General features: G+C 43.4%; 1 protein-coding gene across 1 annotated transcript in view; it reads left to right on the top strand.

The window, feature by feature from the left end:
- arap2 (ArfGAP with RhoGAP domain, ankyrin repeat and PH domain 2) overlaps positions 1–18,430 on the top strand; it is a gene marked incomplete at its 3' end in the record, with an annotated part of 497,512 nt that overhangs the window by 145,898 nt on the left and 333,184 nt on the right. The window contains 1 exon segment of the mRNA XM_084312192.1: positions 15,945–16,216. Within this exon segment, the coding sequence (XP_084168318.1) occupies positions 15,945–16,216 (272 nt within the window).

Below are 18,430 nucleotides of genomic sequence, written 5' to 3'. Positions count from 1 at the left end.
TTTGGTCTGCAGATTGTTCGCGCTCACTCAGTTGTTGAGCCTGCAGGCGTTCTCTTTCCATGGTAGAGTGTTCACGCTCACTTAGCTGTTGCGCCCGGAGGCGCTCTTGTTCCATGGAAGAATGTTCGCGCTCGCTAAGCGTCTGTGCTTGGAGTCGATCGTGTTCAGTGGAGGCTGCCAGGGTGGCGATGAATGCCTGCGCCAGCATCTTGTCTGCCTCGCTGGGGGAAGACACTGATGGAGGTGATCGGCTTCTGACAGTGCTTGTTGGAGATCCGTTCTCCTGGCGCGCTCCGAGGAGGTCTATCTCCTGGGCGCGCTTCTCTTCTGGTAGTGGGTCGGGTTCCGTCCCTGGAGCGCTTTCTTTATCCTGGAGCTCTCCGGGGACCGTCCCGTTGACGTTGTCGGGGGGTATAGTCATGTCATGTCCCTCCTGGTCCCCCCGTGAGCTTGGTCAGTTACGTTAGAACCCACTAGGGTCTCTACTGGCAAGGTCGCCTGGTCGTTAGGGTTTGACATGCTTTTACTATCCGCTTTTCCCGCATTTAACGTCTGTATAAAGCTAGGTATTAGACTGGCAGCGTAGTCCTCTAGGTAAGGAGGTGGCGTTCTCGCTTAGGAGAGCCGTTTGTGGAGTGTTCACCGCTGGCCATGGTTAATATCAATATTATATTTAGATATTACACTGATATTCCTCCGGCTCGAAGGACCAATTGTAACTGAGGGGTACAATTCCCTGACTGTATTGAGAGTATGGTATCATTAAACCACTACTTAGTTATGTACTTTAATTACTGGCCATACAGTACACGGTATATATGGTGAACACCCACACAATAATACCGCTTAACAAAGAAAGTCATATTTAGAAGTATTTATTAGCAGAGCAGCAATAGTAGATTGCAATATTGAGAATTATGAATTGCGCTTATATGGCGAAGAACACTTAAGTAGGTCAAGAGCGTAAGTCCATGAGCATATTACGATGGGTATAATTAATACCACCTGTAGCATAAGAATTATATAAGGCACACTCGTAGTCAGCTGGAGATACTAAGGGGGTTCCCTCCGGTTGTAAGCCAGCAGGGGAGAGGAATTGTCGGGAGCAAAGTCTGGATCAACGAGGAATAAAGAGACTCCAGATACAGGAGACGGTGCAATAATCCTTTGGTCCGTAGACAAAGCAACAGCTATACTCCGGTATGCATGGCAGCATGGATGAAAGCTAGCCAGCCTCTGTGGGTCCTAGAGGCGGGCTCGACGGTGCTCCTCACAGGGTAGATCCCACACAGCAGTGGGGTAGACGGTTCTCTGCTCCAGCGGCCACAGTACCAAAGCAATATAATCCAGCCGGAAAAGGCTCTGCATTCGTCGGTGTAGGTTCTCCGGTGTACATATCCACACGGTTCTCGTCTAGGACTCCTCGGATGGCGGCACGAGGTTAGGCCGCCCAGCCTGGATAAGTGCACTAGCTCGGTACGACGAACCGGTGATAATGCTGGTCACTGTAGAACGGTAGCCGCACGATACACTATACATAATAGACTATTACTTTACAATAGAATAAGTTGAACTCGACGATACAGCGTTAAACTCTGACACTTTAGCTATCAATTCGCACGCGGTTCTCAAGGCTCTATTTTGGGGCAAAAAGGGCCCACTTCACAGCACGTTGTATCGTGGTGAAGGCTTCAACGTTTTGGGATAACTAACTGCTGTATCCACCTGCAACGTATTTATACGTAAGGTGAATAATCTAGTGCCAACCTCATTTCTGTCTCGTATTACTGCGCAAACCTGGGCATGTTGAGACATGTCTTAGCGGTGGCTTTGAACTCGACATTGGGGGTATGGCCGTTGGCGCCTAGGGGTCGCTGTCCAATAGGAGAACGAATATTATGGTCTGGCCTGTACCTAGGTAAAGGGATATTCCGTGTTTATATACAAAGAATATACAAGGGATATCAGACGATATACAAATATTATACAATATATCTCAAGTAATAAATATATATATTCGGTTTAATCTGACCCTTTGTAACACCGTGACAAATAAAACTCTTGACTTGACTTGACATACATGGGCACCCGGCACACATCACACTACACAATGGCTCAAACGGCTCAGGAGACAGGGATTTATATTTGCCAATTAAGGGAAGGGGATGATTAGGTGTACATTATAGTGAAATGCTTGGTTCTGTATGACCATCCTAAGATTGATGTCATACAGTAAAACAAGTAAAAAAGTAAAATAGTAAAAAAAAAAGTGTGCAAAATAAATCAGCATTGGATGTCAAACCTCTTTTAGTTGTACTGTACTTGTGCCGTATAATGACGATAGCTTTGAATCTAATGTAATCATTAAGTGCAAAATGGTCATGAATCGGCTACTGATCCATAGTCCTAATTAAAAGAAAGGAAGATCTAATCACACGCCACGCTAAGTGGCCCCACGCTATATATACACTAATCTCCTGTCAGACACTGTCAGTGGTGCGTGTGTCTCAGACTTGTCATAAACAATGTAATGAAAAAACAGAAACGCAGCTGTACCGCGATGCGTGTTTAGAGAAGACGATTTGCGGGAACCTTTTGGCCTAGTTTTACTTGAAATTCACGGAGATCCAAAAAAAAATTTTATGTAAAAAAATAAGGAAAAAAAGTGGGCTCTAAAATTACACCCTCATAATTTTTTTTCTTCTCTCCTGCGATTCGTATCACCGTTCTGACGGACGCACACTCACACGTGTGTGTGTGTGTGTGTGTGTGTGTGTGTGTGTGGATAACTATAATTATTAAGACCATAGTTAGTGAGTGAGTGAGTGAGTGATACGTACCCCAGTAGGGAGACGCAACACAATGCCACAGACAGGGTAGGTGAGGGTGCAGTGACACAAAACCAGGGAAACAGTTTGCAAAATAATAATATTTATTTATAAACACAGCAACACAGAGATCAAGGAGGACTACCAGTGGCGCCAAATGAAATATAAAAGGAAATTAAATCCCACCCCCCCCCGCGGGTTGAATGCCCACTCACGAGAATTCTCGTATTTTCTCTTTTTTTTTATTAGCGATCTGAAATCATATTTCATCAACCGAGTCTACCGTTGGAAATCCAGCCACTCCAGGTGCTCAGATGTGAAAAAAGCGCCCCCTATCGTCTCCCAGATGGTAATTCACCCTTTTGGATTGAACTCAATGAAAATGAATGAGAAAAAAAATCCTGGACTCCACATTTTACTTCTCACTCACGCAGCCGGGGTCGATCAGCTCCACTCTGGAGCCTCAGAGCAGCGGGGATTATGTGTTTTTACAGTATACACGGTTGATCAATAAAACGATCGATTTTTTCAAATGGTGATCAGGAATTGGAATAATCCATTTGGATACCATCTGATCTCAGGTAAGGAATCTATGTTACCAGTCTTAGAATAATCAGACTCGTTTTCACGGAGATATAAGCTTTTATGTGATTATGTGATATGGCTGATTGACTGTGCGAGCGGTCAGGAAATAGGATAATCGATTTTCAGCTTGCGGCCAGAGCGTGCATGCATACACATATACTATCGATAATCTAGCGTTTATTTGAAAACTATTCATAAATAGGCCAAAAAATTACAACGTTCTAGAATATTCCAGTAAAGGGCGATTATCATGGAATGTCTGCTTTTTTCCGTGAAAACTAGTGCTTTTCAAAATGCTAGAAAACGGAAATGAAGCGATAAAAAAACAATCTGCTATGACAATGTTGACTGGCAAATGAGTCTTTGATAAGCGACGGGCAGATTAGACACATAGCCATAATTTAAAACATAGATTAGGCGATATTAACGTTAACATTGAAGTGGTGCTGGGCATTCAAGGAGGTAAAAATGAATTAAGCTTGGGCTCTGAAAGTGTTAACATCAGGTCACCTACGTGATGCAAAATGTAGACCCCAGGGTATCTTCCTGTCCTCAATTGTCCCTGTGTGTGAAACAAAAGATTAATACACAAGAAAAAATCACCATAGGCTGGGTGACACAAAAAAGAGAAACAAGTATACCCAGGTTATGGTTAACAGAAATGTACACAAACTATAAAGACTCCTAAACACAATGCAATGAACCAGAGCTTCAGGTACCAGCTCTATACAAAATACACAACACTAAAGACACAGTTTCTACAATAAAGATACACAACACTAACAATATTTCCTATGCTAACAATAATGAACCAGAGCTTTCACCAGCTCTACCAAAAGATACCTAAGATAACTCAAACAGAGCTTTAACCAGCTCTGGTACCAAAAGCACCCTAAGGGCTTGTGTCCATAGCGGGCGTTTTATGAGTTGTCAGCTCCTTCCTGTCATTCATTTCTATGCTACAGGCGCGACAGGTGCGCTCCTCTTCCCAGCGCCACGCGTCGCGTTCATGAGCTCTCTGTGTGTGTGTGTGTGTGTGTGTGTGTGTGTGTGTGTGTGTGTGTGTGTGTGTGTGTGTGTGTGTGTGTGTGTGTGTGTGTGTGTGTGTGTGTGTGTGTGTGTGTGTGTGTGTGTGTGTGTGTGTGTGTGTGTGTGTGTGTGTGTGTGTGTGTGTGTGTGTGTGTGTGTGTGCGAGTGAGTAGAGGGCAGTTGGAAGGATGTGAGGCCCTGTGGTTTGCATGGTGCCCTGTTTGCTAGTCTATGTGTGTGTGTGTGTTTGCATGTGTGTGCGCGTCAGTGATGGAATCAATTCACTCCAAGTTTAATCCATTAAAGTTTCAACAGAAATTGTCGTCTACACTCTGATGATGTAACATTCTTTCTCATTTACTTGTCAAGGAGGTTAGATAACTCATCTAGGTTGGGTAATTCATCTTTTCACGCCAAATGATTTTCAGTGTTTGAATGTGAACGAAAATCCACTTCCTGAATTAATTGAACTGAACCCTGTGTGTGTGTGTGTGTGTGTGTGTGTGTGTGTGTGTGTGTGTGTGTGTGTGTGTGTGTGTGTGTGTGTGTGTGTGTGTGTGTGTGTGTGTGTGTGTGTGTGTGTGTGTGTGTGTGTGTGTGTGTGTGTGTGTGTGTGTGTGTGTGTGTGTGTGTGTGTGTGTGTGTGTGTGTGTGTGTGTGTGTGTGTTACACATTGGATTACAGGAAGTGGTGTACGTGTCACATTTAGTCCCATACTTCATGTCTGTCACCTCCCCATAACACATGTCTGTGTATTTAGGTAGCCTTAAAACACACCTTTACACAACAAATGAGATATGGGGGAGTTATGACCATGTAGATGCTTGATGGATGATTTGCCTCTGGGCAATAACCATGCCGATGAGATGATGGCTGATTTGGATGAGTTATGACCATGCAGATTATTAGATGATGGATGATTTGGCTGAGTTATGCCCATGTAGATTAGATGATGGATGATTTGGCAAAATTATGACCATGCATATTAGATGATGGATGATTTGGCTAAATGATGCCCATGTAGATGAGATGATGGATGATTTGGCTAAATTATGCCCATGTAGATGAGATGATGGATGATTTGGCTAAATTATGCCCATGTAGATGAGATTATGGATGATTTGGCTGGGATATAACCATGTAGATTATATGATGGATTATTTGGCTAAATTATAACCATGCAGATGAGATGAGAGACAATTTGGCTATAACCATGTAGATGAGATGAGGGATGATTTGTCTAACCATGTTGATGAGATGAGGGATGATTTGGCTGGGCTATAACCATGTAGAGAGGTTGGCTAACACCCAGTTTAGATCCTATTGACAGCATCTATACGGTACCACCTCCAAGTGTTGAGCTATTCTACATATTATTCCGGCTGACATTATGTGATTATAATATATTATAAATGTAAAACCAGGCTTTAATACAGACATATAGTTAGTCTCCCAGACGGCGTTGGCACTCTGTACATAGTCTCGGTCCAATGTAAATAGCTCGAACTGGCAAACATGTATTCCGCATACGTTTAGCTTCTCTGCCATTTCCATCTCAGAAAGTCACGTACTGTACAAGGTTCTGGTGACATAACTTCCCTTGCTAGACAGGCGTTAAACAATTTATACACCTGCTCTTCCAGTGACACTGATGGGGCGGGGCACTTGACAATAATATAAATAATTTCGCACACAATCTCAAATACATCCAAAAGCTCTAAACAGTTTTAGCACACAATTGATTTAGTTTGACAGTTATGAGAGTAAATTAGTTTGAATTATGTCCACCGGTGATGTCACTGGGGGACATTGAATCCTCATGTTAAACACCGCTCCATAAAACGATGCAGGAGAATAAAATAGCTATACCTCGTCTTATACGGACGGCTACCTTATCAATGAATTGAGCTGTAATTAGCACAAGGGTTCAACGTCCTTGATGACATCACTGGTGGCTATATTCAAACTAATTTACTAGGGGCGACAGTGGCTCTGGAGGTAGAGCAGTCGTCTGGCAATCCGGAGGTTACCGGTTCAATTCCCGCTCCTCCTGGGCAGCGTGTCGATGTGTCCTTGAGCAAGACACTTAACCCCTAATTGCTCCCGAGTTGTACTGTACTTGTGCCGTATAATGACGATAGCTTTGAATCTAATGTAATCATTAAGTGCAAAATGGTCATGAATCGGCTACTGATCCATAGTCCTAATTAAAAGAAAGGAAGATCTAATCACACGCCACGCTAAGTGGCCCCACGCTATATATACACTAATCTCCTGTCAGACACTGTCAGTGGTGCGTGTGTCTCAGACTTGTCATAAACAATGTAATGAAAAAACAGAAACGCTGCTGTACCGCGATGCGTGTTTAGAGAAGACGATTCGCAGGAACCTTTTGGCCTAGTTTTACTTGAAATTCACGGAGATCCAAAAATATTTTTTCTGTAAAAAAAGTGGGCTCTAAAATTACACCCTCGTAATTTATTTTCTTCTCTCCTGCGATTCGTATCACCGTTCTGACGGACGCACACTCACACGTGTGTGTGTGTGTGTGTGTGTGTGTGTTCTCTCGCTCGCCCACGCTCCTTTTCAAAGTGTCTCGCTGCCACGTCCTGTCAGCTGGAGTCTCTCTGCCGCTCCGGAGAGGTTCAGCCACACGGAGGCTTCCTCTCTGATTGAAGGCCTGATTACTTTTACAACCATTTGATTTGTCAGAGAAACAGGAGGGAGAGAAGGAAGAAGGAGAGAGATATGTATTATTTAGAGCTGGGCCGTTAATGGCGTTAACGTGCTGCGTTAACGCCGGACTGTTATCGCGCGATAATACAATTGACGCCGTTAATCTGTTTCTCAAACATACGGGTACTTATCTGTTGCTCAGTGTTGAAGCGCTGAGGACACAGACCGAGCTCTGCGCTCATTATTATTATTATTATTATCATGGCGGAGAGAACAAAACGAAAGTCTGGGTACACTTTACGAAAGTCGATGCCGACAACGCACGTTGCCACAAGTGCAATAACACATTTGCAAGTATGGGTGGCAATACAAGCAATTTGTCAAAACATCTGTTGTCAAAACATAACATTAGTCTACACTGCAGAAATGCGCCGTTTTCGAGTGCTTTGCTCGCCGTGTTCCATCTCCATGCACGTCCACTGCAGGTAAGCCAAGATAATACGGAGTTAGCTAGGCTAATAACGAATTATTACGAATAGGCTAATAAATAAAATATTATTGTTTAGCTACAAATATATTTGAAAGATGACAGCCCACGCCTCCTCCCTCTCCCTCCACCACCAGCCTCCCAGCCAAGCCAAGTCCATTCACCCTAGGAAGGATGACAGAGGTAGGGGGGACGAGTGTCACAGGGCTGTGACCCAGTTTGTTGTCAAAGGCCTGCACCCCTTCTCTACAGTGGAGTCCAAGGGCTTTAGGTAACAACTAATCATTCAGTGTTTATCTTTTTTTTTTTATCTTACATTTGTTGTTTATTATAAAAAGTCTATAATTCAGACACATTTAAAACATTGTTGCTGCTGTTGCTGGATAAATTATATTTATTTATTATATTTATTTATAAAGTTATATAAAAGAACATTGCTGCTGCTGTTGCTGAATAAATAATATTTATTTATAAAGTTATAAATAATAAAGCAATGTCGATAAAGTACAGAACCGTTAAGCAGTATCGATAAGAGTAGTAGTATCGATCCTAACGATACCCATCCCTAGGTAGACTTCAAATGAGCCATTTTAATCTAGATTAATCTAGATTAACTCCAGGATTGCAGATATATTAATCTAGATATATATATATTTTTTTTTATTATTACTTATCTCGACTTCTCCAGCGCCCCAAGTGAGAGTTTGTAGTGTTCACTCAGGCCCTGTTTAGACGGAAACGCTAGCAGGTGAATCCGCAAAAATATTTTTTCGGATGTGCCTTTCGTTTATACGTAAACAGCGTTTTTACGGGGTGAAACCGTACAAAAGTGAGACCACCTTCCAGGGTGGAATTCCTAGAAACGATAAACCTTTGCGCTAAATCATCTAAATTGTCAAACCGCATAAAACGATGACAAATGGTTGTCAAGGCTCTCGTTGCGCGTACTACTTACATCACAGGCATGCGCCAGTAGCCTAGAAGCGTAAACAAAGCATGTCTGATTCTATCCATGGCGATCACCTGAAGGCTACATTGGCAGTACTTTTAAATACACAATAATCTGTCCCGCGGCTATCACAACTATTAGTACTGGACCCACTGTCTGTGAGTGACTCTGCTTTGGTCCAATCACATTCCCCACCCACAGTCTGCGAATCAGAGGCAGAGTAGGGCGGGTCTTCACAGCACGTCATGTGACATATGCGCCAATCGTGTGACAGTGGGGCTCAGTCGTCTCGAGTCGTTACAGCGTCGTCTGCACGCATAATTCCATCCCAAAACGCTAGTCTAAACGCAAAATTAAAAGTGAGACCGTAAGACGACTTTTGCGGTTTCTGTTCAGACTCTCTCCGTCTAAACGTAGCCTCAGTCTGCATGAAGTTTCAGATCCTTTCATTCTCTCTCTCTCTCTCTCTCTCTCTCTCTCTCTCTCTCTCTCTCTCTCCTCTCTCTCTCTCTTTCTCTCTCTCTCTCTCTCTCTATCTCATATTTAAGCATTACATCACGCGCAGGAGGGTCTGGTCGTTAGACCCCCCTAGGCATGGTTTATTGTTCACAAATCACGACTGCAAGTGGTGTAATGCTTTTATACAACTGCCACATTCATCCAACCGTATTGCTATACAATAAACACACATTAATCGAAGATTTATTGAAAAAACCATCCGCCAGAAAAAGTTGTTCCCACAACTACAAAAAAGACAAGTTGCCTCCATGTGGAAGCAGCTTGAAGTGCATCCAACCAACTAACACATCCATAGGAACTTACTGTTCTACTACGCTCGATATACGTGTGACTTGAGTCTGTTGGTCACATGACTCAATGTTACCGTGACTTTTCAATCTATGGCTCACGTGGGAAGTCTCTCTGAGGATTCCCGTCTCCTCTCTGTGGTGAGGGTGGCGGGATGTAAGAATGTAAAAAAAAAATTACCCTTGGCCGCGTCACGTGGGATTCATGTCAGTCGGTGTTTCTTTCTTTTTAATAATAAAAAGAGTGAAGAATATGAAGCACAACAACCTTCTTGTCGTTCTCCCAGGCGACTTGAAGGACCAATGTCTGGTGTCTGGTTAGACTATCCATTTATGTGTTGGGTCTCGACGCGTACATAGTGCTGGCTCGGGGTGTTTCTGATAAGAATCATGCAGGAGACTAGTACGCCTTGGTTGCTCGTTATTAAAACAGCGTTTTTATAGGGCAACTGGGATGGGGGATATTTTCCTCTTCCGAGCGCCTGTTACTGGGTCTCGACGGATTCTCGTTCATATCTGGGGGATGTTAACGGAATAGATCAGAACATAGGTAGAGGGGTTTCACGCCCTTGGGGTGGGCCACTAAGCGCGGTACAAATGGAACCGTCTGGGTGGCGCCCTCTTTTCATGTTTTAGATCGACACGCATACCTACCCCCTCTCCTGGAGTGGGCATGTCGGCGTGGTTAGGGCACGGGACTGGTTCTGGTCAAGCTGGTCCAGGTCAGTTAACCCGTTGTCCGCCGGGGGCGCAGATCTGCTGTTCTGGTACCCTGAGGGACTTGTGCTTTTTTCGGGGGGGAAAATGCCGGGTCGGCCCGGGTGTCACAGGGTTAGGCGTTATGGAGACCCTTTGCGGGTACACGTTGTACCTGGCACTATCATAAAGGGGCTGGTTCTCCATTGTTTCGCTCCTCTCTCACGCATGGCGAAGAGGGGGCTGTTGGGGTGGTCTTCTGGACCTCCTCTGGTAACCCTGTGTGCTTCCCGAGCCGCCGGGCCCGGTCCGAAGTAATGTTTCGTTGAACCGTAGGCCTGGGATAACCCTTTTTGGAAACTGAAACACTTGTACTGCGGTATAGCTGGTGTATACCCGCAGGTGTGTTTTGGAGTTTTTTCTTGAGGGGGTATAGGAACAACCACCGTATGTGGTACCAAGAGGGTGGTTGATTCCCTGGTGTGTTGGAGCAGAGTCGACTCCCGGGTTACCCGGTTGAGTGTGCCCCTGCACGTTCATGACGTCTGCCAATCGTGTCAGCCTTCTCTGCCTCGACCCCTCTGGGTTTTTTTTTGATGGAGGCTTTGTCATGGTGCGCAACAATGCCAGCATACGCCCCTTCCACCGGGGTGCTGTTTTCAGTTGACCCCTTTGGCGCCTGTCTCGTCCGCAGTGCTCCAGGCTCGGGTCTACAGCCTGCTGCCTGGTTTCCCCGGTGCGCTGCCTGCTTCCGTTATGGTTAACCTTTTGAGTGCTTCAAAGTTACGGCCATGCTGACTGCCTGTGTTGCAGGGTCAGTGTGCCAGGCGGCGTACTAGTGGGGGGAAGGGCCCGCTCTTGGAGGGGCCCTGTCCGAATACGCTGGCGATGTGGGGGGCGGTGTCACTAAGTGACCGCCTGGTGAGGTCTTGATGCTTGGCGTCATTGACCTTTCCGGGCCCCCTTTTTCCAGGGGATCCAGTCCCTTCAGGGGGTCTGGGTCTTCTTTCGCGCTCCGCTGCTACGGCCTTGCCACGGGGTTGAGTTTGCTCTTGACTCCGTGATTTTGGGGGCAGTAACAAGGTTTGTTCCTTCCGTTCGTTCCCTGGTGGCATGCAGGTTGTGCGTGTGCGTAGTCGTGGGGTCAAGCCACGGTCTGCTCACCCTGTGCGTTGAGTTGCTCGAGTTCCTCTTCGCACGGTCGGATCCGTCTCCCTCCCGTCCTCCAATAGGGAGGGTATCCCTCCATTAGGGAGGGTCGGCGGGGCTCGGTCCTCTCCGGTCTGATGGTTGTGGGGGGCCTCAGCGGGGTACATTTGTCGAGCTTCTGGCTTCCGCTCAGCTCCTGTTGTGCAGAATGACGCTGAGCGGAAACCAGTATGACATAGAACGTAAGGTTATGTATATAACCAAGTTCTATGAATACTGGTGACGCTCAGCGTCAGGACGCCACTGCGGCCCTTGACCTCGCCTTGTGGTGAAAGTTTGGGAAGGAGGCGAGTAGGTGACCACACACCTGTTTATGAATGTAAGCGGATAGGGGTGTGGCCAGACGGATATCTGTATGTAAAGGTACATTGTGGAGTTTTTTATTCAGTGCTGGGCACGAAGTGAGGTTAGTGCAGAATGAGCGTCACCAGTATTCATAGAACTTGGTTATATACATAACCTTACGTTAAGGTGTTTGGGGAACGTGTCTTTACTGCCAGCTTCATATGTTCCTCTTTACAACCGTTTAAAAAAAAACTGAATAATCAGCACATTGTAGACGAAAAGAGAAAAGGGCCTGTTGAGAATACATCATTTAGAGTATCATATTGGGTTTGAACGGAATTCCATACGCAAATATGTCGACACTTTCTACCATCTTCTACCAACTGTCTAGAAATACCACTGACCTGCACTCTATATCTATATCTCTCTCTCTCTCGTGACTGATAACAATCAATCGAATCCATTAATTAGAGGGCTGGGTATCGAAATACTATACTTTCCTGGCAGTGGCGGCGGGGGGGAGGGGCTAGCAGGGGCTTAAGCTCCCTCTGAAAAAGACTTAGCCCCCTCTAAGCCCCCTCTCCCAGTTATGTTTTTTTTTATTTATATATAAAATACATTACGAATTCCGTTATATTGGACATTTGTATTAATTATATCAAGCGAAGAACTGAGACATTTGGCAGAGAGAGACGGCAACATTATCCGCCTCCCAACGACTTGGTGCACTGCTGGATTTGCGAGAGCATGCAGCTGCAGAGCCGCAGAGCCAGCAGTGTTTTCAGGTCCGGTCTGGGGACCGCTCAGCAGCGCCCCCCACCCAACAGCTGAATTGCCAATGGCTGAATTGGAGTATTGCACAGTGCACAGTGGCAATTGGCAATTCAGCTGTTGGGTGGGGGGCGCTGCTGATCGGTCCCCAGACCGGACCTGAAAACACTGCTCGCTCTGCGGCTCTGCAGCTGCATGCTCTCGCAAAATCCAGCACCAAGCTCCCACTGACAACATCGTTGTCATTACACACACACACACACACACACACACACACACACACACACACACACACACACACACACACACACACACACACACACACACACACACACACAGACACAGACACACACACACACTGGAATGTAGGGTCTTCCTTCTAGTTTAATGTATAGGGTCGCCGTGCCCAGTTGACTACTGCTCTCATGGTGGCTGTTACCGTGGTGAATGAATGGTGCATGTCAGAAATGTAGTCATATTATTATAGGCTATGTTTTCGTTGTCCTTGTGGTTTGTCATTCTCTGATATATATATATATATATATATATATATATATATATATATATATATATATATATATATATATATATATATATATATATATATTCGTTGCTATACCCTTTGTAGAAACGAAATCTTAAATAGTACACATTTTCTTTGGTTACTTTTCTTTCAAGCGTTGTTTTAAATTGTAATCATACTGATCATATGCAACCTTTTACGCACAAGCGTCAGATTACCACCCCCGATATAATGTCGAGCTTTATTGGGTTATTGGGTGATTGCATTGGTGTATAACGCTAAACATTTAGTAACGTGCATTTTCAATGATGTAGCCTATATTAGCCATTATTTTGTTTGTTATTGTTTGTTGCATTAAAATTCATTAGCACTTGCTATAAACAATCCAGCCCCCCCAGAGCTCCCCCAATGCCAATTATCTGGCGCCGCCACTGTTTCCTGGTATCGATGGAATTTATTTGAAGCTATCAAGTGTTGATAAATGCTGCGGATACGAAATTCGGTATCGATACCCCGAGTAGTCAATCACATTAGTGCTTTCTCGCTCATGGTGTCGCAGAGCAGATTGAGAGGCAGAAGCAAGATACAGTAGAGATACAGTAGCATGATACAGTATATATACAGTATAGATACAGTAGAGATACATTAGACAGCCAGTAGTTAGACAGTAGAGAGATACAGTAGATGGGTACAGTAGAGATACAGTAGATATATAGTAGAGCCGGTAGATAGACAGTAGATATACAGTAGAAATGCAATATATAGACAGTATATATACAGTATAGATACAATAGATATACATTAGCGAGACAACATATATACATCAGCGATACAGCAGATATACAGTAGATATACAGTACATATACCATAGATATATGGCATCATGACAGCGAGACAGTATATATACAGTAGCAAGACAGTAGATAAACTGTAGAGATACAGTAGATATACAATACAGATACATTAGACAGTCAGTAGATATACAGTATAGAGACAATATAGCCAGTAGAGAGAGACAGTAGAGGGAGACATTATAGATACAGTATAGAGACAGTAGATACGGTATAGAGACGGTAGAGATATGGTAGATAGACGGTAGATAGACAGTAGAGATGGTAGAGAAACGGTAGAGAGACAGTATAGAGACCCTAGAGAGACAGTAGCGAGACAGCAGAGAGACAGCAGAGAGACATCAGAGAGACAGCATATATACAGTATAGATACAGTAGAGATACCATAGAGAGACTGCAGCAAGACAGTAGAGAGACAGTAGAGACGGTAGAGAAACTGTAGAGAGACGGTAGAGAGACAGTAGCAAGACAGTAGAGAGACTGTAGAGATACCGTAGATAGACCGTATACCCCACCCCCCACCCCTGGAAACCTGACAAATTAGTTCCACATGTTTTTTACTCGCATCACTCCCGCAGAGCCCTGCCACGTTGGGCGGGTCACTCTTCTCCCCCGGCGCCGTGACTTAATGCCTCCCCAGCGTCGCATGGCTGTGGCTTCTCTCTCCTCCTTCCAGGGGCTATATTATATTATATATATATATATATATAATTGATATTATTAATTTACCCCACGCCGGCTGCTCTCGCTGTGTTTCAATTACTTCTCCGTCGAGGGACTTCAGGCGACCACTTTAGCCCTGGTGACAAGAGAGTCACAGGACAATGTAAGGGTTATCTGAGGTGGAAAGAAATAATCATAATTACCACCAACTGCCTAAGACAGCATTCTCTTATGCAGCCCCAAAGTCCTGGAATGACATTCAGTCAAAGTTAAAGTTGGAAGTTCTTCCTTTCCCTTACGTAATTTAAATGTTTGATTTAATTTCTCTAAGATTCATGTTGTAACTGTTTTTAACTGATTGCACTGCACATTGTTTTGTTTCTTTATCTTGTTGTACACTCAGCAGTTCTTTAAATAAGGTGGCCTTACCTCAGAGCTCACATGAGTATACATAAAGGTTTCAATCAATAATAATAAAAACGATGAATAAAACAGTAGTGTCTGTTTTTAATACCCTTGTCTCTTTTGTTTTCATCCTTTCTTCTTTTTCCTCTCTCTCTCTTTCTCTATTTCACAAACACACAAATCCACCATCTCTCTCTATTACTCTGTATGATGGTATGTGCCATAGCGCTGTATATAACGAATATACTGTATTTATATTTATATTATATATTTATATATATATATGTCTGTACATACCTGCATATCCTTTTTACATATCTGTAGATACTATATCTACAATATAGCTGTACCCTTACCAGTGATGCCACAGATTACTTGTAAAAATAATCTGATTACTGATTACTCCTTTACAAAGTAATCTAGTTACTTTACTGATTACTTGATTATCAAAGTAACTTAGTTACTTTGAAAGTAACTAGGTTACGAAGTCATCGTCGTCCCTGCTGCTGCCACAACAACATAATAATGACAGCATTTTTTATTTATTTTTTATAATGCTTTATTGAAAGTGCATAATGTCATAAATCAAATCAATCAGCTATAAACGTAAACATGTGTGTGTGGCTCTGTGCGTGCGTGCGTGCGCGAGCGCACATCCCATCTGCGGTCTGGGTTCTGGAGAGGTAGCTGACTGTACCCCTGGCTCTCTTATCATCAGCATTATGAGATAGTAACTAAGTAATGCACAGCAACTTGGAAAAGTAACTGTAATCAGATTACTGGCTTGTAAAAAGTAACAAGTTAGATTACCACTTACTGAAAAAAGTCATCAGATTAGAGTAACTAGTTACTTAGTAACTAGTTACTGGCATCACTGACCCTTACCTACTCTTACTAGTTACACTACCATAGTATCTTTATAACTGTATCACTGTACATATTAATACTACAACTCTGTACATACATCTCATTAGCACTATTACTCAGTAGTACTAATTTATATATTTTATACCCAGTTTAATCACCTTTCCATTGTATATTACTATTGTAACGTTACTGTTACATTTGCACTCTGGTTGGATGCCAAACCTCTTTTTGTTGTACTGTACTTGTACTGTAACATAAATACATTTGAATTCTTTCTCTCTCTCTCTCTCTCTCTCTCTCTCTCTCACACACAGGGGAGCGTCAGGAGTGGATGGAGGCTATTCAGGCGGCCTTGCGTCCCGTCGCTCGCAGCTCCCAGGAGCTCTCCTCCATCTCGTCGCCTTCTACCTCCTCCTCCTCTGCCGCCTCCGCCTCCTCCTCCTCCTCATCCACTCTCTCGTCCTCCAACTTCTCCCTCCCCGCCACGCAGGCGAACAGGTGCGGCCAGCTGGAGCTGCGTGGCTACAAAGGCAAAGTGCTGGTCTCCCTGGTGGGGAGCCGAGTCAGGCTCTGCAAAACAGAACAGGTACATACATACACCAACCCTCCCCCCTTCCCCCTTTACAGTCGGATGTGGTCACTTGACGGAGCGACCTGTCAAATGAGGGGGGGGGGGGGGTGGGGGGGGTGGGGCGCAGCCTGGCTGGCTGGCTGATGAAATAATATTAAATATATTAAACGTTTTTGTATTGAACTCGTTGTTTTTTGTGGGGCTACCAGGGAGAACGGGAGGAGATGTGGGGAAGACATGCGACAAATATCGCCGGGAGCGGGAGGCGAACCCGGGACGGCCGTGTAGGTGTGGGAGGCACTATGCGGTGCGCCACAAGGGCGCCCTCATCAAACCTTTATTTAACCAGAAAATAAAAACCCATTGAGACCGAGGTCTTTTTCAAGGGTGATCTGGCTAAGAAGGCAAGTACAAATTATGACAACATACATAACAAGACACAATACACATACAGTAGACTATTATACAACCGATATTTTAAATGAAAAGTCAAATTCAGTTTAAAAAATACAAGCACAATAAAACAATAGCAATCAAACCAAAATTTTTTATTCAACATAAAATCAGGAGCAGCAGGTAGAAATGATTTACGATATTTTTTGTTTAAAACAATACAAGGAGACCGGAGAGGCCAATTTGAGACGTGTCTGGGATTCCAGGACCAAGGACCAAAATCAAATAGGCTTATTTTACATGCCCCAGTCCGCACCCATGTGCTGGATCTGAGGTTGAGCGAGTTTTGAATTAATTCAAGCTTGGAACTGATGTACCATGGAAGTTTACCAATAACAGCCTTATATATAAAAACATACCAGTGCTGCAGTGCACCATATTATGATATGCTGATGGTGCCTCAGGAGGTAGAGCAGTCGTCTGGTCAGAAGGTTCATGGTTAGATTCCGGCTCCTCCTGGCAGCATGTCAAAGTGTCCTTGAGCAATACACTTAACCCCTAATTGCTCCCGATGAGCACCTTGCATGGTTGCCTCTGCCGTTGGTGTGTGAGTGAAGGGATGCACGTGAGGCAAAAGTTGTAAAGCGATTTGGGTAAAAGTGCTATATAAATGCAGTCGGTATATAGTACTGTATGTATACATTATATATTTATATTTACCGCATATATATATATATACAGTAATATGCATGTCCATATCTGTCTGAATATACCTGTATATAATCCTCCTATATACCTACTTATACACCTTCATATAACCAATATAACTCTATGATAACATGTACAATAATGCTGTATATACTTTATATATATATATATATATATATATTCTTAACATATGAGTAAAGTCATGAGTAAAGTAAAGCACATTCTGGATAGAAAATCACTCTACATTCTCTACTGTTCACTAGTTTTAGTACCATATTTAAATTACTGTGCTGAAGTCTGGGGAAACAATTATAAGTCTACACTACAACCACTTTTTATACTCCAAAAAAGGGCCATACGGATAGTTCACATTGCAGGTTATCGTGATCACACTAACATATTGTTTTTTGGAGTCAAATACATTGAAGTTAAATGATCTTGTGGAATTTAAAACGGCACAATTAATGTATAAAGCAAAAAGTCATGCACTTCCAAGAAACATTCAAGAATTGTTCTTTGATAGGGAGGGGAGTTATAATCTGAGGGGAGAACACAATTTAAAAGTGCTAAACGTACGCACTACCATGAGAAGACACTGCATCTCGATATGTGGAGTGAAACTGTGGAACAGTCTAAATGTGGTGCTAAAGCAATGTCCAAACATGAGACAATTCAAACTGATGTATAAGGAAATTATGTTCACAAGGTACAGGGATGAGGAAGGGACTTGATATTCACGGGTGTTTACATTTTTATTTTGTTTTCTATTTTATTTCTTTCATGTTTTACATGCATGCAGTTTGTTTGTATTCATTGCATGTTCGAAATAAAGATTTCAAATCAAATCAAATCAAATATCTATCCACCTGTCTATGCATACCTGCACATAATAATTTTTTATATATATATATCCTTTAACTACTCTTAGTAGTTACGCTGCTGGCCAGTATGAGTTACTACCATAGTGTCTTTATACCTTTATCTGTAAATATTGGCATTACAACTCTAGTACACTTATATCTGATGCGCGCTATTACTCAGTAGTACTTACTACTTTATATATGTTATACCCAGTGTAATCTCCTGGGCCCAGGAGTTCAAAACTTGTAATCCATATCTGATTGGATC

The sequence above is a fragment of the Notolepis coatsorum genome, assembly GCF_963971535.1.
Source record: "Notolepis coatsorum genome assembly, chromosome: 4".
In the NCBI taxonomy this organism is placed as follows: domain Eukaryota; kingdom Metazoa; phylum Chordata; class Actinopteri; order Aulopiformes; family Paralepididae; genus Notolepis; species Notolepis coatsorum.
Note: the sequence above shows the minus strand (reverse complement) of the source record. Positions and strands in the feature narration are given on the sequence as shown.